This window comes from Poecilia latipinna, unplaced genomic scaffold, assembly GCF_001443285.1.
Source record: "Poecilia latipinna isolate Pla-1442-1.1 unplaced genomic scaffold, P_latipinna-1.0 Scaffold41, whole genome shotgun sequence".
Taxonomy (NCBI): domain Eukaryota; kingdom Metazoa; phylum Chordata; class Actinopteri; order Cyprinodontiformes; family Poeciliidae; genus Poecilia; species Poecilia latipinna.
In genome coordinates this window covers 164,902-191,904 of record NW_015112657.1, presented here as the reverse complement: position 1 = coordinate 191,904, position 27,003 = coordinate 164,902, and the positions used below count along the sequence as shown (strand labels likewise).

Below are 27,003 nucleotides of genomic sequence, written 5' to 3'. Positions count from 1 at the left end.
ACATTAAAATTTTTTTTTTTTTTTTTTTTTTTTTTTTTTTCCATCCAAGTGAGGTTTACCAGTGATCATATACTGTAGGCAAGTGTGTCGGAAATAAGTCCTGTGGAATGAGAGAAAGAGAGGAACCTCTTTAGCTAGACTTTATAATGATGGCTCAGTTGTTGGCCTATTGTTGCCTCCAGCGATGTGGAAGAAACAGTTTAGTAAAGCAAAGTGGACCAAACATTGGATAAAAAATTCATAAAAATTCTGGAGGCAAACATCAAATCAGCTGTTCATCTAGAAAATTAATCCATCCCAATGAACTACAATCAAGGGTGCAGTCTTTAGATGTTCCCCAAACATGCTAATTTATCTGATTAAAGATCTTATTTAACTCCATTATTTTTTGCTCAGTGAAGTTGTCTGTTGATTTTGTTGGAAAGCTGTCTTTAGAAGCTCTTTATGACATTTACCCGTCCCTCTCCTGCACACGTTTAACTGCTCTGCTTGCTTGTTTTCTAGTTTCCACTTACCCTGAAATGTGGTCGCACACCTGTGTCAGCTTAGTTCGACGCATGTAGGGTAGAGTTGATGGGACCAGGTGGTATTGGCACATAAACTTCACAGAATTGCTTAGTGTTTCCAAAAAACCCATTTGGATCCTTTTATTCTAAATACTGAATCCTGTGATTTTTTTAATTTTTTTTATTGCCTCTTCTGCCTCCCAGTCATCATGGTCCAGTTACTTGTTTTAAGACTCAATACGATTTTAGAAGTAGTAGTTTTAAAACTTTTAAGGCAGTCCCAGAGAAAAGTACTGGAGTCACTGAAATTCTCTCCAGATGTAGAGTAAATAGAATTGCCCCACCCCCACATGTTGCTGCTTATCTGCAGCATCAAATCTGGCATGTATAGAAACACTTTTAATCACTAAAAGCCCAAACATCCGGGGTGTGGAAACTAAAGGAGCGCCACTTATCACTGTAGTTGTAGTAAAACCTATGTTAGCAAGCTAACTGAGCTTGGCTAACTGAGCAAACAGTTAGCCAAGCTAACACAGATTTTATCAACAATAAAATCTGTGTTGTTGAATAAGAAACAAAATGAGAAAAAAGCATAATATTCTAGGCATCTGTTTGTACTATATATTTTTGATGTTTTTATGTATCATAATCTAAACAATAAAATAACTTAAAATGTTTGTTTTTAGTTATGTGAATGTAACCATAATTATAAGCGTTTTCTGTTATTTATCAATTTTGTTTATTTTTTTATTAAAGTGCCAAACGCACTTCCATGACCTTTGTTTACGCTATTGATGTTCCAAACATTGAACTGGAAAATAAATTGTTTCAGAATAGTCCAGCTTTTTCATCCTTCAAGCTACTGCATTGCATCAGAAATAATATTTTTTTGTACAGTAAAATGCTTATAACATTTAAAGCCTCTTTTGTGTGAAACCTGCATCTTAACATTTCAATGTCAGCTCAGAGATAAAGGTTACAGCACTTATTCAGTCAGTTTGATGCATTCAAACTTAGTGTGGTTTTGCCTGTGCTGAACCATTCCTACTAACAGGCCACATAAAACTTAAAGCTTTTTCAGAAAATAGAAAAACTGATTAAACACAGAACTGGCTGAAGACCCAGTTTTTGAATAGGCTCTAGAACAGGAAGTTAAATTCATTCCTGAGAATTACTAATGCAACACATAGATATTTTGTTTGGTTTTAACTATCAGTTAAAGGTTGAAGCTTAAATTACAATCAGCCTTTTTCTCTTTCAATAAAGTAAGAGTTGTATGTTATAGCTCATGCAGACAGAAATAGTTGGACAGCGGTAAATGTGGCAACGTTGACTTGCTGTGATGATTCAGTTGAGCACACACCTTCCTGATCTGCTGTTGTACACGAGACTGACTGTGTGGGCTGATAAAGGCAGCTTCCCTCTTGAATGGGGAAGTAGATTCGAACTGGTGCGCAGAGAAGAGGTGCATGTTTTTTTTTTTTACATTCAGCGCTCGGACAAAAGGGCTGTCACGATATGAACCACAGGAGGCCGAGGAGGTAAAGTCGACAGATAACAAGCCACGGGGAACTCGAATTGACCTGAGCTGTGCGAGCAGCTGAGCAGTCATAATGAGCACCTTTGCTGTGAGTTTTCTTCTCTACGTTATTGCTGGTTTTGCTCTGCACTTACTGGGGTTTTACTGGCAGCACATGACGTGTCCTGCATACTGAGTTGGACTCGATCTGCTTGACTTGACTGCTTTGGAAATATCGTTTTCTCATATTGGGTTTTTATGTTCGGGGCAATAGTTGCTGACACCATTTCTCTGCAGCTGAACAGAAAAGCCTGAGCGCAACAGCTCTGAGTTAGAGAAAGAGCTTTGCTCTCTCATGCCTCAGTTACTGCCTCTCATTAACTTCAGATGAGTACAAACGAGTCATGGTGTCTGTGTGTGAACTCTTGGGATGGGTTACATTAGTCATAACTGGCAGCATGTTGGCAGCCCAGGGAGGTAGTTTTAAGAGGTGTTGTGAATTTAGATTCATATCTGATCTGAGCTTAAGTTTGTCAGCATCCTGTTTTTCACAAAAATATAAAACACACAAGTCTTTAGCAACTTTAATTTTTACAGAAACTGACAAAAAGGAACTGAAGATTAGATGCTACTTTATCTCCTTGCTGTCAGTTTCAGAGGAAATGAATTTAAACTCTTAACTTTAAGTACACTGAACATAGCAGCTGTTAATCTTTGTTTTCTGTCATTGTCCTTCTGACTCTCTGTCTTTCTTTTCAGCTGTCGCCTGATTATGTCTTTGGCAGCCACCAAAGAAATACTGACAGCAGCTGGCAGATGAAGCAGGTACGATTTTTCTCTACCTGCTGCACTTTTTGCACCAGAGGTCATTTAAAGCATTTCTTCCTGGCTATAACCTTGGGACAAAATGTCAAAGACATAAGCTCCTTGTTCTAGTTTTACATATTTTCCCAGAACAACTGGATGCATTTGCTTAACAAAGCAAGACATCAAAATAACTTCAGTGACTTTGCTTCCCACTAGAAAAAATCCTGCTTGGTAATCAATGTTGTGCAAGAGCTACTTCTAAACTCAGTTCAGTACTGCATTTAAAAGACGTACACATTTTTTTTTCTCACTGTCTGACGTTAAATCAGACCAAACGTCTCTTGTTTTAGGTCAATTAGAATTACGAAAATTATTTCTATTTGTTAAATTCCTCAATCATGAGAGAGAAAATATATCACAAAGCTGTTATTGTGGTCAACATAAGATATTTACGGACAAAATGATTACCGTCTCCATAAGCAATGAGGAAAAGATGCTGCTGAAGCTGGTAAGACAGAGTCATAATCCACACTCAAACTGTCCTGTACTGACATCGAGGAAGAACCCGTTACTCCAAAAGAAATAACAAAACGTACACACAGGGACAGAGACCTTCATTTTCGGAGACATGTCCAGTGGCCTTGTGAAACTGAAGAGAAAATGTTTTATCATAATACGATATTTTATTGTGCATCCTTTAACTGTCTTTCTCGGGATAACTAAAGTGTTTGAATTAAATAGAGCATCGCTACATTTGGGGAAAAAAGAGGGATGCTTGTACCATCATATAGGGGTGGCAGCATCTTGGTGTGGGGCTGTTTTGATGCTGGAAGATGACATCATGAGGAAATAATATTATGTGAAAATATTGAAGCTATATCGAAAGACGGAGTAGGAATTAAAACCTAGGCATAGATTGGTCTTTCAAACGGACAATAAGCATACAGCCAGAGTGATTACAAAGTGGCTTATGGACAACAAAGTCAGTGTTTTTGGAGTGGCCAGCACAAAGCCCTGATCTCAAGCCTATGGAGAGTTTGTGAGCAGATGTGAAAAGGGATGTGGGAGTGAGGCGGCCTACAAACCTGACTCAGTTACACCAATTCTGTCAGGAGGAACGGGCCAGAACTCCAGCTAACTAGTTTGTTGATGGAAACCATAAAGACTTGACCCAAATCACACAGTTCAAAGGAAGTGCTACCAAATACTGAAGAACTGTATGTAAACTTCTGATTTATTTCTTTGTTGTGCCATTTATCAAATAAACATATTGTTATTGTTGGATACATTTTATTCTCACCTAGTGTCCTCAAAGTGTAATTTTATAATAGCTGGTTTTCCTAAACAGCTGCTCGCAAATATTTAACTGTTTTCACCAACAGAAAATAACATTTGGACTGAAAGTATCCATTAGGACTACATTTGTATCTGTGGTCGTCGTCGTCTTATCTTCAAGTTAGCATAGGTAGAATTTGCCAGGAGGGAACATTTTATTCTATTTTTGGCTTTGAAACTGTTGTTGCACAATTGAAAACTCACAGTAGTAGTGAAAATGACAAAAAAAAAAAAACTGAAAGTTTTAGTTGCCTTTGACAAAAGCACTCATTCACTGCACATTTTCTTGACAATTCTAAAGCCATAAAGACAATCCATGTTGTTGAGAGACTCTAAAGCCGCAGCTTGTCTGTGTTTTTGCTTCATCTTCTGTCCAATAAGAAAAGGACAAAAAACAAAAAACAAACAAACAAACAAAAAAAAAAAACGGGGCAGCGTTGTTTACCCTAAAACGCACACCTTTTTAAGTTATATCAAGATAACTTAAACATTCCCTCAGTGTTCCCCACTTAGATAACAATTCTTCAGTTCAAAGTTCTCAAAAGTACAAGCCCCACTTGTGAACACATTCATTTGTGGCTACCGTGCAAAAAGAGTCGACCTCCTTCACACATTTGTGAATATAGTGGTTACCTTAGCTGACGAGCCTTTAAGTTGTTTCCTTTTTTGTTTGCTTGCCTGGCTCTGTCAGTAGTCCTAATTGCTTTATTGAGTCTTATGGAGCTTAAAATTCTTCTCTTGAATATCAAAGACGTCTTTTAGATTTCTAAAAGACGTCAGTAAACCTTGGCTGTTTTACTGTAGAGAACATTAATGTAATGCCAGCTATGCTGATTTGATTCTCAGTGATCAGCGTTTATGCATATTAAGGTGGTGAAACAGCAACTCCTGGTGTAAAAGAAAGGTTGTTACCCAAGCAGTTTCTACTGCAACATGTTGCGTCACGGTGGGGTGTGGGTGCTCTTGCTTTAAAGCCCTTTTTAAAGGCCTGCTCTTTGCAAAGCAGCAGATTTGGCTCTGAGAGTTAATCCTCCTTGTATGGAGAGATGCAAACATCAGTTGTGATCTTTAGGCTGATTGTTCTAACTGGGTTACGGAGATTGGGAACTTTAATAAGGCTTTAGATGCACAAAAAGTAGAAGCCGTTTACACACTTATATGTTCTTATACGGGGCTGTATCTGTGACCGTTTTGCATTTAAAATAATTGCACTTTATATGTTTTCAAATTTTCAGATGACGTTTTAGTAGCCAATCGGAGAACCGAGAGGGTTTCCTTAAACTAATTAGAGAAGCTGCAATCTGTTTAGAACAGATAAAGTGCAGTTCATTTACACACCATAGTTTATTTTTACTGGGGAATTTTTCACCAAAAATTGTATTTGAGCATTTTAGTGAAGAAAAAAAAAATTGTTAATTGTTAAATGTTCAGAGTATGCATTTTACAATGACATTTTTTTTTCTTCTTTTATTTACCAAAACTGGCCAGTCTGGGTCAGTTTGCACCAGTTCTTTCTGATCTCATTGCCCGAACACAGTTGTACCACAAAACTTGCACCTTCTATGCTATGCAGTAGGACAACAATGTCATAAACAGCATGCAATGATATTCTGTAAAAACTGCAAATCCACTGATGATCAAAAGAAACAAAATGTTTTATCCCACATTTGGCAAAAATACATTATCATCATCTTCAGTACCCTAAGAGAAAGTGGAATATGCTGGTGTGTACAGTGTTCATTTATTCATATATTCAAACATGGTGGTGGTGTGATGGGGTTTGCTGATGCCAGACCTGGAGGAACTGCTGCCATAACTGATAAAAGCAAGAATTTTGCTCTCCATCAGAAAATTGAAAAGGAATGTCAAACTCACTTTTGTTTCCAACAGGACAGTGATTGAAAACACACCAGAAAGTTGACCTCTCAATGGATAACATAAATTAATGAAGGCTTTGTGCTTGCTCAACATTAAGTCTGCTTGCTTGCTTAACATAAGTCCAAATGAGGTGCTGTGGTATGACCCTAAACATGAAAACCCTCCAGTGTGGCTGAATGAAACCAGCCCTACAAAGAAGAGCACTCTGGTTTTGTTTGTCTGATATTAGTATTTCTTTGATGATCTGAAATGTTTAAATGTGAAAAAAAAACAGGTGCAGGTGCATCTTCACAGCAGCATAACGTCTTTTCAAACCACTTGTATTGAATCACCTGTTTGTTGTCTTTGCTGTGTCTTTTACATGACATTAACCATTTGCTGGTAAAGAACATTGAGCGAGACGTCTCCTCCGACACGTTGAGCACACCTGCGTTGACAAATACAGAAGAACAGTGCCATAACTCTGGATCCCAGCATGGCGCCAAGCAGCAGTTCAGCCACACGCAGTCTGTGATCCTGTCTGAGAACGGAAAGGTATTGCCCTCCATGCAAACACGGAAACATGTTCACACTCTCATCACCTGTGTGTGCGGTTCTTACACAGAGGAAATGATTATCGATTAATAAGCACGTAATTACCACGCAAAGCCAAATGCCTTCTGCACACAAATGCAGATGAGCAAACAGCGCTGGTAATGCTCTCTTTACTTTCTGTATCTGGTCCAGCAGCGCAGAGATTCCTCCTCCAATGTGACCAACATCATTGTCGAACCTCCTTCTCCAGAGAGCTCTCCGGACAGTGACGGAGGCACACCGGTGAGAAAACCTAAAATGTTGCTTGTGTGGATATGAATTCATGGGAAATGTTTTCGCTACAATAATTTCCCAAAGCAGCCACTTTTCCTCTTCCCACTAAAGTCAGTCTAGAAGACAGACTTGAATGTGGTAAATTTTAGCAGTCTTAACGATTGTCTATTATAATAATAATAATAATAATAATAATAATAATAATAATAATAATATAAGAGTAATGCACTCAGAAAACTTTCTAAATCAGCAATGTTTGAATGTATTTGCAGACTTTGTAAGGGGGGAATCAGTAATAATTGCATTGCCAGCGAGCAGATCCACTACTAACAACAGATATTTTATATTGTCTATAAAAAAAAAAAATACACCATTATTTTTGGGGGTTTCTGTTTAAAGTTACTTTATCTCACTAACAAGTCTCCCCATACTGCACTGAGCACTTACAGTACAGCTTCACAGACAGTATTTACTCTCTCGCATCCTAAACGGGGCCATACCGCAGTGGGAGATTTCACAGCAGCTCCCCTACTGCTATTTTTTGAATGATGCAACAGCCAAGTTAAATGGCTTCACTCAGGAGCCACTACATTACAGAGAGGGGGGAAAAAAAAAAAAACTCTCTGAGGAACTTCACTCATAACATTTAAACATGTCCTTAGAGCCTCTTCTAATTCCAGCTAAGTCCGCCTATTTTAGGTGATACCGTTTATGTTTCAGGCTATGCCTGGATAAACATTGCAGGTTTTCATACCTATTAAACTCTTTGGCATGTTTTCCTAGGAGCTGGAAAAGGCAGGCCTCCTGAACAAGACAAAGATTGCAGAAGGAGGCAGGAAGCTGAGGTGAGGCTGCATGACGGAGAGATAAATGTGATATAACCCTGACACATTCTCCTCTGTTTGCACAATTTTTGATAAAAAAAAAAAAAAAAGATTTTTAAAAACACTTTAAAAAGTGAATTTTATTTTATTTTTTATTAAACTTAAGTAAAATTACTCAAAACCCTGTCAGACTTAGGATTACACTGACCATTTTTATCAGTATATTTCTCTTGACTTGAAATTATTGGTAATGTTAAGCTGCCAGCCAGAATCTGATAGTAAATCTGTGGATGAAAATAAAGTTTAGAGGCCAAATGTCTTGGAGCTCATTTCCAAAGTCAAATCTTTTATATACCATGCTAAATTACATACAAAATTGCCCAAATAATCATATATCTGCCAGAGATATGAATATTTAGGTGTAATTATAATAGAGCATACTATGTTCATTATGCTCTGTTATGGCCAAGCATAACAGAGCATACTGTTATGCTTGGCCACACTCAGCAACAAAGGAATGTATTTGGAAAGTCAGAACATTTCTAGACAATGGAACAAAAAAAGAATAAAAATCCAGAGTTGATCTAGAATAACAAAAATGTGTTTTTGCAGAAAAAACTGGAGTCCTTCCTGGGTGGTGTTAGTTGGAAACAGTCTTGTTTTCTTCAAGGATCCAAAATCTCAGACACCGTCCAGCTGGGTGAGAGTTCGGACAAAATATGTTTTTGTTTGTTTTTGTCTATATTTTTTTCAGCAAGAATACTACAACTACAAGAAAAAACACAACAACTTGGTTTTAAAATAACAAACAGAGTTTGCTGGGAACATTTTGCACAAGCAGTTTATTGCATTTGTTTTGAATACAGAATCAGACTGTGTGGTGAAGAGTGTGTTAGGCCGTCTATATGGATGGATATTGCAGCAATTAGCCAGTTGGCCTTGATTTAATTATTTGTTGGTCAGGTACTTCCACCATGATTTTAAAAAGTTACAGTTTTCAAACTGATAGACCTTCACTATATTTGATTGTCTTAATACAAGGTTCAGTGGGAGTTTTTTCATGTCTGTTCAAGACTTTATATTATAGATATTAATAACGTAGCTTCATTAGCATTACATTTCAGAGTTGCCTAAATACCAACATATTGTAAAATGGTGGCCTTTTTAGTTAGTTCTCATATCCTCTGTAAACTTTACTTCATTTTCCATCTTAAAGCCAGTTCTACATTCAATCAGTGTTGCCTTCTGCCTCCTTACACCTGATTACAATCTTTCATTATTACACCTCTATGTTTCATGTCTCTTCTCTGTGTCAGATTGGTTCTTGTCCTGAGGGAGATTTTCTTGCAGGTTTTAAATGTCACCACTTTTGAACACACCAGTTTTGAATATAGTGACATTGTCAAGCAGCTGAAAAATTTGGTAACAGGCCAAGGGGATGATCTATTTGAATTAGGTTGGAAGCAGAATCACTCCTCAAACTTGTAGAGTATAGTTAGTTAGATAGTACATGTTTATTATGCATTCCGAGTAGCGATTCACAAAAATATTCACTGATGACCAGATTCTAGCAATTGTCAAGAACCCTGACCTGTGTCCAGTCAGCAGGAAACCATCCCTCCATCCGTCCTCTGGCTATTCTGCGTATTCTTGTAGGGTCATTGTGGAGTTGGTGGGGGTAATTGGCAAGGTACATCCTAGACCATTTGGACATATAAAAATAAATTTGTTTTCACATTAGTAGACATAAAAAACTCCATATCTAACAGCTTATCTTGTCCTTTTAATGCCTTTAACTCGTATCTGTCAGTGGGCGTGCTGGATCCTTACAGGTTGGCAGCCTTTTATAAATTAGAGCATTAAGATACGTTTGAACGCTCTCTAAAATTTACAGAGTCCTGTTTTAGAAATGATAACCACACTCATAGTGCTAATTGATAATGTAAGAGCTTACAATAGTTCAAAATGTCATGTGATCTTTTCTTTTGAAATTACAGTAAAAAATAAATAAATAAACTGTCCTCCATCAACTTCTCTCTCAGACAGGTGTGGTGTCCTCACCTCTGCTCTTCATGCATCTTCTTACATTGCAGTTTTTAAGGAACAATAATGATTGTCTTAAATCTGTATTGATAGATCAAGGAATTGTAATTGCTACACTTCTAGTGCCAAGTTGAAAGAAAAACTTCAATGTCTGCAGAGGCCTGAATTCCTCCTTGAAAGCTTTGAGTTTCACCTACTTTAATCTTAAAATGTCACTTGATCCCTGCATGTGTAAGACATAGTTGTAACTGTAGTAGTAATTTGTTTTTCCCCTCCGTCAATGAGTGCAAACATGGACTTTGTAATCTGCTTCTATTGCTAATCTAGCAGTTGCCCGTCACACTAAACTTAATTTTTGGTAAATCTCTCTGGTTTCTCACCTTACAACTAGAACCTGATAACTTTGGGTCTCGTGTCATGAGCGCTGACATCTGAGATCACAGTAAAGCTGCTGAGTTCCTCTGGTTTTGTTTCTTTTTGTCATTGCTTTAGTTCTGTTATTTACTAGTTCCCTCCATATATGGTGAAGTTGAGTCCACTCTGTAATAGTGCCTTTGCCTCTTTTCTGTGCATTAGCTTGCATTTGCTTCCTTTTTAAATGCTCATCCACACCAACGTCACATTAGAATATTAAAAGTACCACAAATTCAAAAGTTTCTTACTTTTTACAACACGTAACAAATACGAAACTAATTAATGTTATCTCCAGTTATCAGGACATTAAGACGCAACAGTCCAGACTAATAAAACTTGTGCTAGACACTTCTGCTGCAGGAGTTGTGAGAAAAGCATAGATATGTGATAAAGATAACACAGACTGTGAAAAGTAGCGGAAAAAGTTCTCCCCTTAAGTGTGAGGGGGAAAAAATACATGTATTAGAAACGTATTGGCTTGATTCTGGCATTGTAGACAAGAGAGAATTAACATATGATTTCTTTACATGTTAATCAAACTCAGAAACCAGGAAACAGCCGTCCAGAGAGCAGTGTGGACCTTAGAGGAGCAAAGCTGAACTGGGCCAACGACCTGTCCAGCAAGAAAAATGTCTTCAAGGTAACACACTAACCATGTGAAAATAGAGATTTCCAGGTGATTTATTCCAAAATAAACACTAGTAATGTAAGTTGGGCACTCTGACAGCAGATAAAAATGTAATTCCGGGAAGAAAACAGTCACTTCTGCAGGAAGGAAGTGAGAGTGACTTGATGATTCTTCAATGACCTAAAATTAGGGAAAAAAACAGTTTAACTGTTCCTTTCCAGAGAAATGTAGCTGAATCTGGCTGGGATTTCTGTCATTGGTGTTCTGTCATTTAAATCAAATCACTGTTTTCTAGAAAATTTTGTTTGTGTGTGTTTTAGCTGCGGACCATCACCGGCAACGAGTTCCTGCTGCAGTCAGACACAGACTCTCTGATCAGAGAGTGGTACAACACCATCAAGAATGTCATCGACAGGCTGGTGAGTTAAACACAGAGACAGAAACATGAAGTTCCAACTCACCACTTCTCTGTTGGTGGCTGCAATGGTTTCCTGTTATATAAAAGTAGCTGCTTCAGTATATGAACATTAACATTCACATCCAGACTTCGGTCCGCTTCAGCTTAGGGGTTGTGCTCACTTGTCATAGCATAAGATCGTGTTTAGAGATCAGTTTATATGTTGACATGTTTATTCGATTGTTATTTGATTGTTTTTAGGCTTTATTCAGTCTCTGCAGGTTTTCAGGTTTCACAAACATCTACTAGGTTCTGTTTCCTTTAGCAACTTGGTTCTGAACAACCACAAGGTAATACCAGTGTTTTGTGGTATCTTGTGAATTAAAATTAAAGACAGAACCATGCGACTTACACAAATGTTTCTCCTTTTGATTAAGGGGTCTTGGAAATGTCATCCAGATATGTAATTTAAAATAGGACTAGCTTAATGCCAAAGGTACAACATAACATTTGACAGAGCTCAAAGGAAGTCATGGTTTGACTTTTGGTACTGCTGATGCGATGCACATTGTGCACCCATAAAATCTCTCCAAGGAGCTGCATTAATCAGCCCACTCTTCCCATGCCAATATTTACTGCAGTAGTATGTGCTGGGGTCTCTGATGTGGAAAAGTGCACAGACCTCCAAATTGTACCCAGGCTTGGCTGTGCTTGTTGTTGGGAGATTGAAAGTTGCAGTTAGTTTTTCATGCTGCAGTTTTATTGCAAATAAACCTTTCTGGCTCCAAAACAATACTTTTTAGTGTTAAAAGGAGATAATTTGGGGACACGCCGTTTTTCTGGCTACACATGTGGAGCTGCTGCAGAGTAGAAATATTTTTAAGCACACTGTGGTCCATCTGTACTGAATATCCCTTCACCTGCTCATGTTCATGCTGCAGATAAGCTAAGGTAGAGATCTGCAGACTGTGACTATTTCGGTCAAGCTAGAACAAACACAATATGTATGGCGGTCTCGTTGTAGGCAGACAGCAGAGAAAGGTACTTGAAAACATTATAATTCTCACCTCCCATGAGGGATTCTGTCAACGTTCTTTTTATTGGGTTATTACTTTGATTTTGCTCGGAAAAGTTTGTCAGTTCTAATGTTGTGATGAGAAAATCTCTTTGCTGTGATATTTGAATACTTCCCATATTCAATTCCTCACTCAAATTCTCCTATTTTGTGTATTTTGTTTATGAAGTGTTCTAGGTGATTTTCTGAAGCATGAAATAGTGGGCATTCTGTAAAATTATTTTCTGACTTCATGTTTCATTCTCGGTTGCACTTAGCAGGAAAACACCTCTTACAAACAAGTCTGTCATAGCCTATGAGCGATTGATGATATTAATGGGATCATCGTCTGTGCCTGATCTGAACTTCAAAAGATTCAGACTTAGTTTCATCAAGTTTTCTCTTGTGGTTTAACTTTTTTTTTTTTTTTAAAGAAATCTGCATCTATTGGTAATGTTTAACTTCAGAGTGATTTTATTTCCTCAAAAGAACTCAAGGTGCCTCTCATAGCTGGACAGACAGATCTAATGAGCCTGGTTGTTCTTCTAAGCATCTTCTAAATCCAGAGGATCAAACAACTTGTTTATTAACAGACCACAGACATGTTCAGGTGTCCATTATCAGATTTGTGTCTTTCCTTACAGGACTGTAAACTAATCTTTAACATTCCTATCTAAACTTTGCAAATTGCAGGTGTGTTTTTAAGTTAGATTTGGGGAATTCAATCTATCCAATATGACTGAACTTAACTTATATGGCAATGAGGAATGAAATTTCCCACTCCAGAGGTGCAAAGGAGACATTCTTTAAAATACTTGCAACGTTGGTTACAGTAAAATTGAATCAATCTATTCAGGGGAGGTAAATATACCCCCTTTGGATTTTTACTTGTAAAAAAGCTGGAAAACTATGTATTTTGCCTCCTCTTCACAATGACTTAATTTGCAAATGAATGTTAAATGAACTGAGCTCGAGGTTAAATGCCTTTCCCAGCAGAACATTGATATTAGACAAGAGGATGCTGGACTTTAACTTACAAAAAAAATACTTTGAAGTTCTTGGTCTAATATGATAAAAAGCCAAAAGAAAATTAAACATTCTTGAAAAACAAAAGAAAGATGTTTCATTTTCCAACCATTTCTTCATCAGGAGTTCTTCCGGCTTTCTGGACGTCTTTGAAAGCTTTTCTTTATTACTTTAGCTTGATAGAAATGCATAAATAAATTTGGGGTTTGTTTAAAAAATTTTGTACAGTCTTACTCAATGTCGACCTCCCTCTTCCTTCTGCAGGATCGGGAAAATCCGTTAGAAAACGTCCTCCAGTACTCTCTGAGGCGAGCTGGCAGCGTGGAGATGCTGGACCACAGCGGCGACGAGGACGACAGGAGAAATTCTCGTAAGTCGCGACCTCCTGTTGCCTCCGTCACTCCTGCCATTCCTCCCCGCCTCTCTGATTCACAGCCTCTCTCAGCATCATCACTCTTTTCTCTGAACCTCCATGCAGGCTTCTTGCATCCCTCTATCCTGACTTCCATCATCTCCTCCATCAAGCCCACCTATTTCTTAGCTCAGCCCCCGTGGCAGATAATCCCACCGTCGGTCCTTGCTCACCTCCGTCGTCGCCCGGCTCTCCCGCTTTTCATTCTCACCACCATCCCCCCTCCTCTGTTCTCCTGGCCCGCAGCCGAACGCCCCGCACTGACCTCCTCTACCTTGTCTTCCCTCTCTGCTGCCTCCTGTTCTTCTCCCTGTGTAGTCCCTCGCTCTGTGTCTAACCTGGAAAACACGGAGAGGAAAAGAGTGAAGACCCGGTTGAAGAAGCTGATCCTGAAGAGACCTCCTCTGCAGGCTCTGCAGGAGAAAGGGCTCATTAAAGGTAAGATTTCTGTCTTAACGTCTAAGTACCAAGATGTTTATTCAAAAGTGTAGATGGAGAATCATAAATTAAGTGTTATTATAATACTTTATTCTTAAAGCTAAATCACAAGATTATTTTTTTAAAGTTATGTAAAGAAATTGTGTGATTTAAGTGAAACAGATTAAAATTATGATGGCAGCCAGGAAGTGTCAGCATTTATCCGGCAGTGATGCCACATTCCCTGGTGATTTTGTGATGCAATTCTCCTGATCTGTTTAGTAAGTAACTTTTTTTCACACTAGTAACAAAACATAATTTATTCATCCTTCTTTAAGCTGCATTGGGCAGCAGTGTTATTTAAAATGTTCTTTATGAGCCATTTAATAAGCCGTGATTCAAATGCTTTAGGGGGAAAATACTTCGGCACCTCGTCTAAGCTTTGTTTTCAAATGCTGGATGAAATAACATTTGAATTTTCAGAGAAATATCACAATGCCTGCTCTATAAATACAGAAATACAAGCATTTCCTGTCAGATCTACTGGTGAAAAATTGGTCATTAGAACCAGCTACACTGCAAAACAGCTTCAGATAGGCCGTTTTGTCTAAAAGAAGACTGTAACATGCAGTAGGAAATCAGTTATTATCAGCAAATCTACTTACAGATTTTAAGCTATATTTAAATAAACCGATTAATCTGCGGCTTTGCCCATAAAAGCATTGAAATATTTATTAGATGCTTTTGAAAAACAAAGAAATGTATATATTTTTGAAATATCATCCTGATCTCACTTTTTTCCTGATCAAAAGGAGATAGATTATTACATTAAAAAGCACATCATAGTAATTCACTAAAAACAAATAAGACCAATAAAACACGTTTGAATACATGAAGTATCAAAATCAATGCAGTCTTTTTCACCAATGTCTTCTCTAAAACTTTTCTTTTTCTATTAAAGCCACATTTTATAGTTTTATCCTTATTTCTTTATTTATCTTTTCAAAAGAAGGAGTTTGAACTAAATGAACACTTGGCTGTGTAGCAGGTGTGCACAGCCATTTTGGACGTAGGAGAAGTCTACGGTTCTCAGATTTTTGAGTCAAGTGGAAGCTTTGGAAAGGAAGTGGAGGTCTCGTAAATGCTCATTTTTATCTTTTAGGATTGAGCTGAAAATATTTCCCTTTCTGTTAAAGTGTTAAATTTGTTTGGTAAGCCATTTCAAGCTATTTCTTTTACTAAATTCAATATTTACTTGGTGTTTCCATTTTGTTTGGCTGCTGTACTTTTATTCTAAGGTTGTGTACTAAAATATTGTTCTTATTTTAAACCAATGATATATGCACTGGTAAAATTGTAATATAGGTTATTTTCCACAGCTGTAATGGTTTAATTAGACCCGTTTGCCTTCACTGGAATCATGTTTTCAGATCAAATAAACTAACCAATCATGACTTCTATCATATTTTCATAATTAAAAAAAAAAAAATAGGCCAGATTTTGGGGGGGGGGGAAAAAGCATGACGGATTACATCTTTTCCTTTTTTGTCTAACAATAATAAAACTGGTTTCTGATAAACTGTCAGAAATCATAAACCAAAATCAGTTATCATTCAGTGCTAAACACAAACTGGTTTAAAGTTTTAATGACTGCAGCTTCTTTCACAGCATGTTATTGAGAAAAATTCAGACATATCATAGAGAAGTCATCCAAACCAAATCTATGATTTGGGTTACGAAAAGTTTCATAATTCAGTTCAGTTGTGACCTGCTCTGTGTGGAAAACGTTGTCAAGAGAAATGCTTGAGGCCAGTAGTTTAGAGACTGAACAAACTAGCATCCTGCCAACTCTGTGGCAAGCCCAGGGTGACTGCATTTCACCACAGGAAAGAATGTCCCCTTGTGGACTCGGGTAGATGTGGTAATTTCTGCTGTGGTTCTGACCAGTATTGGTAATCTCGCAAGCACTGATGCCAGCCGGCTCCTCACCAGTAACCGTCATTGAGCCATTCAGATGAAAGTCTCTCTTTCTTCCACATATCCAATGTGTTTTACTGCATGACAGTGATGCTATTGTCAAAATCTCATATCAGTATGTCTTGGTACACAAACTGTTTGATTGCACACTTCTAATTATCCTCATAATAATAGATTATTTAAATATTGGCCGTGAAAAGATACTTCAGGTCGACCCCAGATATTTAGAAGTTGGGAGGGAAGTCGATTGAACTCGACAGAGTGCAGCTAAAAATAAGAAAACAACTTGTTAAAACAGTTATTATCTAAACTGAGTAACAAGACGCTTACTGCCTCCAGCGTCCATGTTGACCCGACGGTCTGCCTGCTGACTCATTACCAGACCTGCTGTGGCCGTGCCGCGACCTCTGCTCAGACCGGAGTCCTTCACCGTTTTTACTTTCACAATTTCTGTCCGCTTTTCCTTTAGAGAGAACCTTTTGGGACAATAAACGTGCTTACTCCATCCTGTTTTATGTTACGAGTAAGCTGTCGCAAATCCGTTTAACATATCCCCCTCGGCAAGGCATTTCTTGTCAAGGAAATAATCTGATTTTTGTTGACAACGATAAGCTGTTGTTTCTTACGGTTCCAGATGACCCGTAATCATCTGTGTATGGTCTTGATTTTTCATTAAATGGTGACTTAATTCCAAAGGCTCACGTTGTGTCGGAAAATGTAATTTTATAGTGATTTCAAATTAACATTCAGATTATTGGAATGGTGATTTCTACAGCGGAAGGCAGAAATATCGAATATGCTTTTGAGGTTAGTTGCTGTCACCAGCTGCATGCTGTTCTCTTTTTTTTTTAACTCTCCCATTGTAGCTGGATATTGGTGCCACGCATTTAAGTTACTCTATAGTTTATGGCGTACAGTGCACGAGTTGAATTGCATCATCCAGTGTGAGAGCAAACGCGTCTGCTGGGAACTGACTCAAACGAGAGGGGGTTTCTCTCCCACTGAACGTCGTTTTTGGAAGATTAACTGCATCTTGTAGCTCTGACATGATGAAAACAACCTTTTAAACCAACATGGGAAAAAACAAAAAAACAAAAAAAAAAAACAGCCTGTTTGTGTCCATCTGTCTTCGCCCCTCAGATCAGGTGTTTGGCTGCCGCCTGGAGATGCTCTGCGAGAGAGAAAGGAGCACCGTCCCCCGCTTCGTCAGACTTTGCACGGAGGCTGTGGAGAAGAGAGGTACAGTCACTGAAAACACGTGATCATAGCTGACTGTGGACATTGGGGGGGGAAGAAGGTCCTGAAATCTGTTTTGTGCATCAGCTGACAGCAACTCTGAGCCCACTGCTTTTTACAGATTTGTGCCATAAATCCTCTAAACCGTAGCCGCTAAAAATAGTTGTGATGGCTCAACGGAGAGCAAAAACAACAATGCTGTGATCCAGAGAAGATCTCATGACAGCTGCCAGACTGGGAGAGATAAATGAGAGAAAATTGACTTGTTTTGAAACAATACAGCGATGAATATTTCATGCACAGAAGAAAAAAAAAAAAAAGCTATTAGGATTCTAAAACCTGGTTTTGATTAATTAAATATGTCAAGGGAGTAACATCGTGAGTTCAAGGCATTTAAGGCTATGATGTAACCTATTCGACAAAGTGAGATAAATATTTTTTTTTTTAATCTTGCGAAAAAAACTAGACATAACAAAGGCATAATACCCCCTGATTTCTTAAAGGTATAATAAAAAGTTTATTTGCTTGGATAAATAAGGAACTACAGTCGGGAAAAGGTTAAAGAAGCTTAAATAGATTCTCCTCTTTAGCTTTAATTTGTTTATTTAATTTACTGTCACAGACAGGGAGGAAAACTGTTAGTTTTCCTTTGAGTGTACTACTTCACACCTTCCACACTCTATTAATTATTAGCTTGAGTTTTCTCATTCCTTCTGAACTGCTGTAGCCAATTCAGATGTGTAAGCCATTCCTTTAGGTGACATTAACTTTGTTGTTTTTAGGCTCTTTTGTCAGTAATTTGACCGTAGGGTCACTGTCCATTTGGAAGATCCCATGTTCCCAGGTTTGCATTCATGGCTGATGTCTTGAGGCTTTCAGTGTTATGGATATTGCTTTGCTTATGACGCCATCGGCTTGGTGAAGTTCACCGCTCCCTCCCCCAGCCAGACACCCACACAGCATGATGCTGACACTCCCATATTTCACAGCTGGTTTGATTTCTCAAGCTTGCTAGTTGCTTCACTTTTTCCTTAAAATTTAACCATGGTCATTCGTTGTGCACAATTAGATGGAAGTGACTTTCTATTTATAAATAAAAACTCCTACTTGTTTTAAACAGCGCCTCTAGACAGTGTTTCTTGTGAATCAGTGAAAAATTAGTTTTTCAGATGACATGGTCACTCATTTAAATAGTTGTTGGATCACAAGAGAAAATGAAAATGAACTTTAGACAAAAAGCTTACAGTTATAATAGCATCAAGTACCAAATGTGGGCTTGCTGTTCTTTTTTTTTTTTTTTTAGCTATGCCTAGTGGCTATAGATTTACAAAAGACATTTTTGCTCAAACTTTGAAGGGTGATTGTTAAACGACAGGTGGTGAAATGTTATGGAGAAGCTCAAGGTAGTCAGAGGATGTCATGCAATCATGTAACACGTCTTTACTTCTATTTTGGATTCCAAAACGTAGTGAAATTTCCCTCATCTCCACTTTGTCTCTCAAATTCAAGGACTTACACAGCACACTTCATTTGCTCGATAACTTGGTAACTCACATGGCCAGGATTGTCAGACGAAAAGGCCTCCTTGTGTCTAACTTGTGTGTGTGTGTGTGTGTGTGTGTATATGTGTTGCAGGACTGGACACTGATGGCATCTACAGAGTCTCGGGAAACCTGGCTGTGATTCAGAAACTTCGCTTTCTGGTGGACCACGGTGAGGATGATGGAGAGGAGGGGGAAAAAGCACTTGTGTCAATTCCTGCTAATGACAATGATATTTAGCCTAAATTCTCAGTTTTCTTTATTCCTCTTTTACTCAAAAATATAGCTGTTATTGTGAAGAATACAATAATTGTGCACTCTGGTTTCATTACATAAATGTTCGGTCTTTACCATTTAAATGTAACCTAAAGTGTAAAAAAAAAAAAAAACATGATTTCAATAAATGATAACTTTTCAAACAAAATTAGCCTAACATGGAAAAGTGTTTTAGATATGTACAAAATAAGTTAAGCCCTATAATTTAAAGGTTGTTTACAATCTTTTTAAATGTTGATTATAGATCATGTCCAAAGTATAAAAGTGACTTTTAACCTGAATGAAATTTGTTACTGCCTGAGTTACACTTCACGTCCTGGTGGTTGATAAAGCGGACGCAGCAGAAATCGGTCTGAATAACTGTTGGTTTTTGCAGAGCGAGCGCTGACCACAGACGGCCGTTTCATGTTCCCAGCGGACCTGGTACAAGGTAGTCTCAGGCAGAAGGAGAATTAAATCGGCCTGCTTTCTTTTCTAACTCAGCCTGCTTTTGTGTTTTGTGCACTGTACAACGTGAACGCCTCAGTGGGGGGGATAAGGTCCCCACAATGCCCACCCAGAGAGCTGACTATAGCAGAGCTGAGCTGGCGTGCAGACGGGAGCAGAATAGCATTTTTTCCCCCTCTTTTGTCGTTGTTGTGATACTGTTTGCTTGATGTGTGTGTCCCTTTAGGCCTCTGTGCTTCAAGATTTCTGATGTAATAACATGCAGCAGGTTGTACAGAGTTATCACACAGTCCATGGGCGCCACCAAGTGGACAGAGCAGAGAATTGTCTCTCTCTCTCTCTCTTTTTTTTTTTTACATGCTTTTTACCTCAGCTGTATTTCTGACTGATGCTTCTCCCTTCAGAATTGTACAGGTTGCTGTTCCTCAAAGCGTTTGGCTTTTTTGGTTCAATTTGAGAAGCATTAGTCAGACTTGTTGAAAAAGAGATGTGCTTCGTCGTCTGAAGAGTGTGTCTGTGTAAGCGTAGGTGTTTATTTTGTGTTTTTTCTTACTTTTCTCACCCTATCTTCGTCCTGCAGCCTTCATGTTGCGCCTCAGCCCTGAAGTGAATTAACTCGCTGCTTACGTCATATTGTTCAACTGAACTCTTTCATTTTTCCTTTCATTTTCTTCCTCTGACTTCATTTGTCTGATTTTTTTTCCCTCTTCTCCTCCCCCCTCCCTTTTAATCTTCCTCCTTGTCTCAGAGGAGAAGCTGAATTTGGACGAGAGCGAGTGGGAGGACATCCATGTCGTCACGGGAGCTTTGAAACTTTTCTTTCGTGAGCTTCCTGAACCGCTCATTCCCTACGGCTTCTTCACCGACATCGTGGAGACAGTCAGTGAGTGACCGCCTTCTGCCCCCTTTCACATGGGTTATATCATACGGCGCATTTTATTCAGTCTTTCGCTGAACACTGAGGGAGAACATCTGAAAATGGCAATAATTTTTAATCGGTCTGTCAAAGAGAAATGTAAATACAGTGCTTTGCAGCAGTATTTATACCCCTTGAGGTTTTCAAATTTTGTCATGTTATAGAAACAAACATCAATGTATTTTATGGGGATTTTATGTGACACACCAACACATATTGGAGCATAGTTTTGTCTTGGAAGAAATGTGACACATAGTTTTTTTTTATTATTATTATTTGGTTTGTTGTTTAGTTTTTCCAAAATAACATAAAATTGTGGTGTGGATTTGTATGCAGCCCCGCTGATCTTGTAGCACCATCTTCAGTTGTAATGACATCTGAAAGTTTTTTGAGTGAACACAAGACAATGCTTTGACTGTATCAGCTTTCCTATCCCCACAACATGATGCTTCCACCATAGTGTTAAATGTAGGGTTCACATGTTTGGTCTCATCTAATCAGAGCGTCTTCTTCCACATGTTTTCTGTTTCCCCAACATGGCCTATGACTTTATATTTCTTATGGATTTCTTTTAACAGTGGATTTCTTCTTGCCACTCTTCCATAAATGTACCAGATTTGTGGAATCCATAACTTATAGCTTTCCTGTCGACAGATCATCCCACCATAGATGTGGATCTCAGCAGCTCCTCCAGAATTACCATGAGCCTCTTGACTGCTTCTCTGATTAATGCTCCCCTTGTCGGGTTTGTCAGTTTAGGTGGACAGCCATATCTTGACAGGTTTTTGGTTTTGCCAAACCCTTCTATTTTCAGATGATAGACAGTGCTCTGTGAGCTTTTTCTCCTTAATCCCTGACCTGTCTGCTCTGCTCCTTGTTCTTTATGAGGCTGTTTGCTCACTAATGTTTTACTACAGACCTCAGAAGACTTCACAGAACAGCTATGCTCATACTGAGATTAAGTTACACTCAGAGCTGACACTGTTCACTGAAAAGTAATTAGTTCTGCACTGGGTTTTATTTAAGGGTATCAAAGTGAAGGAGGAATGCAGATATTTGCCACATTTTTGCAATTTTCTCATGCAAAAATTGAAAACTGTTGGTTACTTTCACTTTACGACTCATGCTATTTAATATTGGGTTCAAGGGGAATAAAATACTTTTGCATTGCACTGTGCATCTTTATTTGCTTTATAAAATTGCCTCACAGCAGATGTGAGTGGGAGAAAAAATGCCTTACTAAGCATATTCAAATAATTTACTTTCTTAAACCTCACAACGTTTTTGTATGCCATGTTTTAGTTTTTGCTCTTAGTATTTTAAATCTGTGTTGGCTGATTTCTAAAATCAACTTCGGAAACATGTAGACCACCAGACCACCTGCGCAGGATATATTTTGATTTAATCTCTTTGTGTTTGTACTCGGCACGTTTCATAATGAATAAACACTAGGGTTTTGCTCCCACTGAGTCAAAACCAGGACAGAGTTCACTCTGGTGTTTTCTCACTTTGTCACCATCGAATTATGAGGTTAAAAATATGTTATATTCATGCTGCCGCTTCTGAACTCTTCCTTATGACCTCGTTTGAGTATGCAGTAAACATATGGTACAGAGTGTGCTTGAATGTCAATGATTTAAGTACAACCTGTACTGGTTATATTGGTATCAGTGATGAGGTTTGTATTATTAGATGGAAAAATGGAGAGTAGAAGATGGTATTTGGATCAGTAAGAGGTTTTGTTTTTGGCCAAGCCATGTCTTGGTTGTAAAAATCACTCACTATTTCAGTGTTGGAAAGTCTCCCCTATAAAGAAATAAAATTTCATCAGCTTTGAAGAGTTTTCAGTCCAGCCTTTAAGACTCTGCTGTTCTATTTTAGTTTCACTCATCCACAAACCTGTCTTTTGCACTCTCCTGAGTTGTCTATCTTATCTCTCACTGCAGAGGGACAGTGATGTTCTTTTTGAACAAGAGTCTCCGTCTTTGCAGCCCTGCCGTGCAATGCTAGCTTTGATGGTTGCTGGACTCCTGGAGAAGTTAACAGCTGTCAGGGTTACCTCTGCTTAGAAACAGCCAGTTTGATCCTGGAATGTTCTGCCTTTGATTGAATATGAGACAGTGCATTTATTCACTCAAATATTTTTTACGAGTTTCTTTAAAAATGCGGAGATGTTGCTGACATAAATGGAGAAATTTAGCCAATTTTAAGTATATATTAGAAGCTAAAAGGACAAGTTGAAAACAGTTCCTCTGCATCAATTCCAAGACCAAGAGAGTTATAATTATATACTGACAAAAACTGAGCTATGTTTCGTTTATAGAGGGTGGGCTTTAAAAAGAGTAATGTTTTTAATTATTTTTAAATGTTCGCAGTTTCATTTTTCTTCTCTAGAGTCAACATAATACGGTTGAAATTCAATACATTAGTTTAAATCTGCCCCTCCTCTCCACCTCTGTAGAACCTCTCAGTTGACTCCCTTCTCAAAAAAAAAAAAAACAAGCCATAAAACTACAAAATTCAGCTTGGCTTATTGATTGAGCACCATTCCACATCAACAATCTCAGACAATTCAGCTCAGAACAATTTGGCCAAATTCGAATAAAATTCGTTAAATATTGTTCAGCTGAATCCACTTATAATAAAAATAACAGTGAGATTCTGTTTTCATACAATCAAATGTAACACAAATGGCTTTACAGTAGTTAAAAATGAAGGACATGGAAACAATAAACAGTCAAACCAACAAATAAGACAATAATTATTTACAGCTAGAATGGAGAGGCAAATAAATGTAGCGCAGCGGAAACGGAAACAGTACAAATAGTTTAACCATAAGACAGATGAACTGAAATGAAATCTTCAATTTGAAGAGACTTTAAAATTGGAGTTATGTGAGCTTGCTTTCTGCTCCTCATCAGCTCTCTTGCAGTAGAACTTTGTTGCAACTCCAGAGGAACTTTGCTCTTCTTAGTCAAGTCAAATCAAGTTTATTTGTATAGTGCATTTAATCAATAAGGCAGATCAAAGTGCTTCACATGATAAAAACATGACACGATAAACAAAAAAAAGAAACATTTCATCACATTGACAAAATAAAGAGAAGTAATAAAAATGTACAGTCCAGACAAGTATGAATTATTGTATCAGTTATTATTAATCAAAGGCGGCTTTAAAGAATAGGTTGTTAGCATTGATTTGAAAGAACTCGGTGTTTCAAAACTTCTGCAGTTTTCTTGAAGTTTGTTCCAGATCAGTGGAGTATAAAAGCTGATGCTGTTTTTACATATTTGGTTCTGGTTATGGAGATGCAGAGCAGGCTTGGACCAGAACATCTGAGAGATTTGAGAGGTTGACACAACAACGGCATATCTTCAATGTATTTCAATCATATGACATGATCAACAGTGTCTAATGCTCTACTGAGGTCCAACAGGGCAGCACTGTGGTTCTACCACACTCTGTATTTATGTGGATGTCATTGAACACTTTTACAAGGGCAGTCTCAGTACTGTGGTGAGCACGGAAACCGGGCGAAAAGACGTCAAAGTGGTTGGTCATTTTTAGGTAGCTATTAAACTGTTGAAACGCACCTTCTTCAAGAATTCAGCTAATCTTGCTGTAGAAAAGCAGAAAGCAGAGCAAGTCGATCAATAACCAATGTATCTATGTGTAAATGCATTGGTCAGAGAGAGAAAATCCCACTTGAAACACTGTTTATCTTAAAACAAACAAAAAAACAGATGACATTTTACTGCAATCCCTCATGAATTATTTGACAGTTAAGAGAAATGGCTCCCTTTTAACGTGAAAAAACTTCCAGCAAAACCAGAGCCAGCATCAAAAGGCCAACTACCTCATCCAGCAGAACATATAGAGAGGAAAAATGAAATGTAAACAAAACATACGGCCAGGAGGACTTTGCACGAGAGAGAAAAATAAAGGGAACACCAAGTGAATGGCAACAGAAATGGCAAAACGTGCATTAATGGAGAGCAGAGTGAAGAAGAACGGTCAGTGGTTGTCCAGCAACACCATAATGGCAGAGATAGCTCAGAACAACTTAAACCATTCCAACTATAACCTTTAATGACTTCCACAATGATATCCACATAAATATAGACTGTGGAAGAACCACAATGCTGGTTCTGTTGGACCTCAGCACAACATTTGGCTCTGTTGTCCATACTGAAACAACTGGAGAGTTACGTAGGATTTTCTGATCCTGAACTCAATTGGTTAAAATCTCAGAAAGAGTGGGGATTTCTTTGTTTCTATTGGTAACTTCTCATTGAAGTGGACAGAAGTCATATGTGGGGCACACCAAGGCTCCATCCTGGGACCCCTCTGCTTCAATATCTACATGTTCCCACTAGCTCAGGTTATAACAGTTACCATAAGTAATCTGACACAAAGCTCTACATTGCGATGTCACCAGGTGACTCTGAACCCATGGATACTGTAGATGCTTAGAACAGATAAATGCGTGGATGTGCCAAAACTTTCTCCAGTTGAACTAAAAAAACAAACAAAAATAAACTGAAGTTATTATCTTTGGACCTAAAGCAGAACGATGAAGAGTCAGCACAAAGCTTCAGTTATTATAGCTAGAAAACTGCAAACAGTTGAAACACTGAGTTCCTTTAAATCAAGGCTAAAATCCCACCTGTTTGCTTTCGAACCATAATGAATTAAACTTTGACCGACATATTTGATGCATATTGATATTTTTAATGTCGGCACTTGACAAAATGCAACATCTATTATTGGTTTTGACAGCTGTCAACTATTTGATGTGTTTAAGCACTTTGAACCGTAGTGTTGATGCAAATACACTTGATTGATGATTAACTGATTGATATTCCATGAGGAAAAACTTTAAGCTGGTCTTTAAGTGGACATGTTGTTTGACTCCTAGAGATCTGTCAGCCCGATAGCTGAAACTGTAGGAATCACCAGCAAACATTCACTCTGAAAGCGAATTGCTCTGCTGGGAACATATAAAACCTCCAGATCGCTAAAATAAAATGAAGCAAGATTCAGAACTTTAAATGATTATTTATTAGAAGACAAGTTTAAAACTACATCCTAGATAAAACAGGGAACCAGAGAAGAGAATGTAAAATCTGAGTAGTAAGATATTTCCTTTAACTCACATCAGGAGTCTTGCTCATCATGGAAGCTTTTTAATTAAGAGTTACTGAAGACGCATGGTCATCTGGCATATTATTCTGCACAGAGACAGGATCCATATCAAAACGGTTCCAACATAAAATGGCATGCCTAAATTACGCAGAATTTATGAATTTTCTAATTCTGTTCTCACTCTTGACATCAAGGTCATGCATGACACCTCTGCAGTAAAATAATTCCTATCGTTTATTTTATTATTTAGCATGTTGCTGTGAATCAGATATGGTATTTTTCTGATAAGACAAAACACGTTTTTAGATGAAAAACATGTTTTTTTTATTTAATCTATTTGGTTTGCCTAACTTGCCTGATAAGACTCAATATCAGTCTATTCTTGACTCTTTTTTTGTGTTGCAGATAATCTCCTGTGTGAATATCACACCCTACAAAAAGAAAAAAAAATTACAGATAAAATAAATATTCATAATTTATACTGTTTTATCTGTCCCTATTACAGTCAGCACTTTTCTGTTTTGTTTGTCACACCGCTATGGTGATGCGTGATAACAGCTTACTGATGTATCAGATTAAACGGCGGCTTCTTGCACAGTTAATCTGTGAATATGCAAATCAGGCTTTGGATCCTGTTAAAAGTGCAAAACTTGCAACACACATGGTTGATACTTATTTTAACATGATGTGTCTTCGGCCCTGTGTTGCAGAGATGTCGGACCACATGGACAAAGTGGATCGGCTGAAGTGTCTGGTGCTTAACATGCCCCCTCCAAACCATGACACCCTGGAGTTTATGTGCCAGCATCTCAGACGGTGAGATGGGTTTAAAATGAGATTTAATTCATTGAACCTGATGTGTTTGTGTGCATCTCTGGGTTTTAGTTTCTTCGGTTTGTTGTAATTTTTTTTTCTTTTTAAATGTCATCAAGCACCCTGACATCTGACCGATACAATTTCTCCAACTCGTTTCCCCCTTGAATCTGACCACAAGAGGGAGTAGTTTTCCTGCGTGTCCCTTCATATTCCCTGTCAGAGATTCTTTTGGCCGCAGCGCCTGAAGTGTACCAGGATCACGCTGTTGTTAAGTTTGGGTTACTGTGAAGATGAAAAGGCTGGCGGGAGATGAATGGTGTATGATGTTCTGCGAGCCAATTCCTTTTGCACTACATAAAATGTGTGTTTTTTACCGCCTATGGCTTTTTTCTTCCACTTCAGGGGTGAGCGTTCGTGTTCTGAAGCTCATGTTTGTGCCAGGGTGTGGTGGACCCCATGAATTTGTCTGTGTCTTTTCCTCATTTTTCCTCTCATGTCATTCCTCTCTCTGGTTTTCATTTATTATCTCCCTGCTCAATCACCCCCCCCCCCCCCCCTCTCTCCCTTTTTTCCCTTTTTTTT

At 38.2% G+C, this 27,003-nt stretch overlaps 1 protein-coding gene across 6 annotated transcripts in view; it reads left to right on the top strand.

Annotated features, from left to right (window-relative positions):
* arhgap9 (Rho GTPase activating protein 9) overlaps nucleotides 1-27,003 on the top strand; it is a 65,608-nt gene that overhangs the window by 31,665 nt on the left and 6,940 nt on the right. For 2 of the 6 annotated variants that reach the window (XM_015047483.1, XM_015047491.1), the window contains exons 7-20: nucleotides 2,785-2,850; nucleotides 6,433-6,579; nucleotides 6,772-6,861; nucleotides 7,636-7,697; nucleotides 8,289-8,376; nucleotides 10,678-10,773; nucleotides 11,082-11,180; nucleotides 13,503-13,608; nucleotides 13,969-14,088; nucleotides 17,185-17,283; nucleotides 18,916-18,993; nucleotides 19,474-19,527; nucleotides 20,293-20,427; nucleotides 26,316-26,421. In XM_015047483.1, the coding sequence (XP_014902969.1) occupies nucleotides 2,785-2,850; nucleotides 6,433-6,579; nucleotides 6,772-6,861; nucleotides 7,636-7,697; nucleotides 8,289-8,376; nucleotides 10,678-10,773; nucleotides 11,082-11,180; nucleotides 13,503-13,608; nucleotides 13,969-14,088; nucleotides 17,185-17,283; nucleotides 18,916-18,993; nucleotides 19,474-19,527; nucleotides 20,293-20,427; nucleotides 26,316-26,421 (1,346 nt within the window). The remainder of the gene's footprint in view (nucleotides 1-2,784; nucleotides 2,851-6,432; nucleotides 6,580-6,771; nucleotides 6,862-7,635; nucleotides 7,698-8,288; nucleotides 8,377-10,677; nucleotides 10,774-11,081; nucleotides 11,181-13,502; nucleotides 13,609-13,968; nucleotides 14,089-17,184; nucleotides 17,284-18,915; nucleotides 18,994-19,473; nucleotides 19,528-20,292; nucleotides 20,428-26,315; nucleotides 26,422-27,003) is intronic. The other 4 variants (XM_015047498.1, XM_015047516.1, XM_015047524.1 and 1 more) reach the window with 4 other exon arrangements.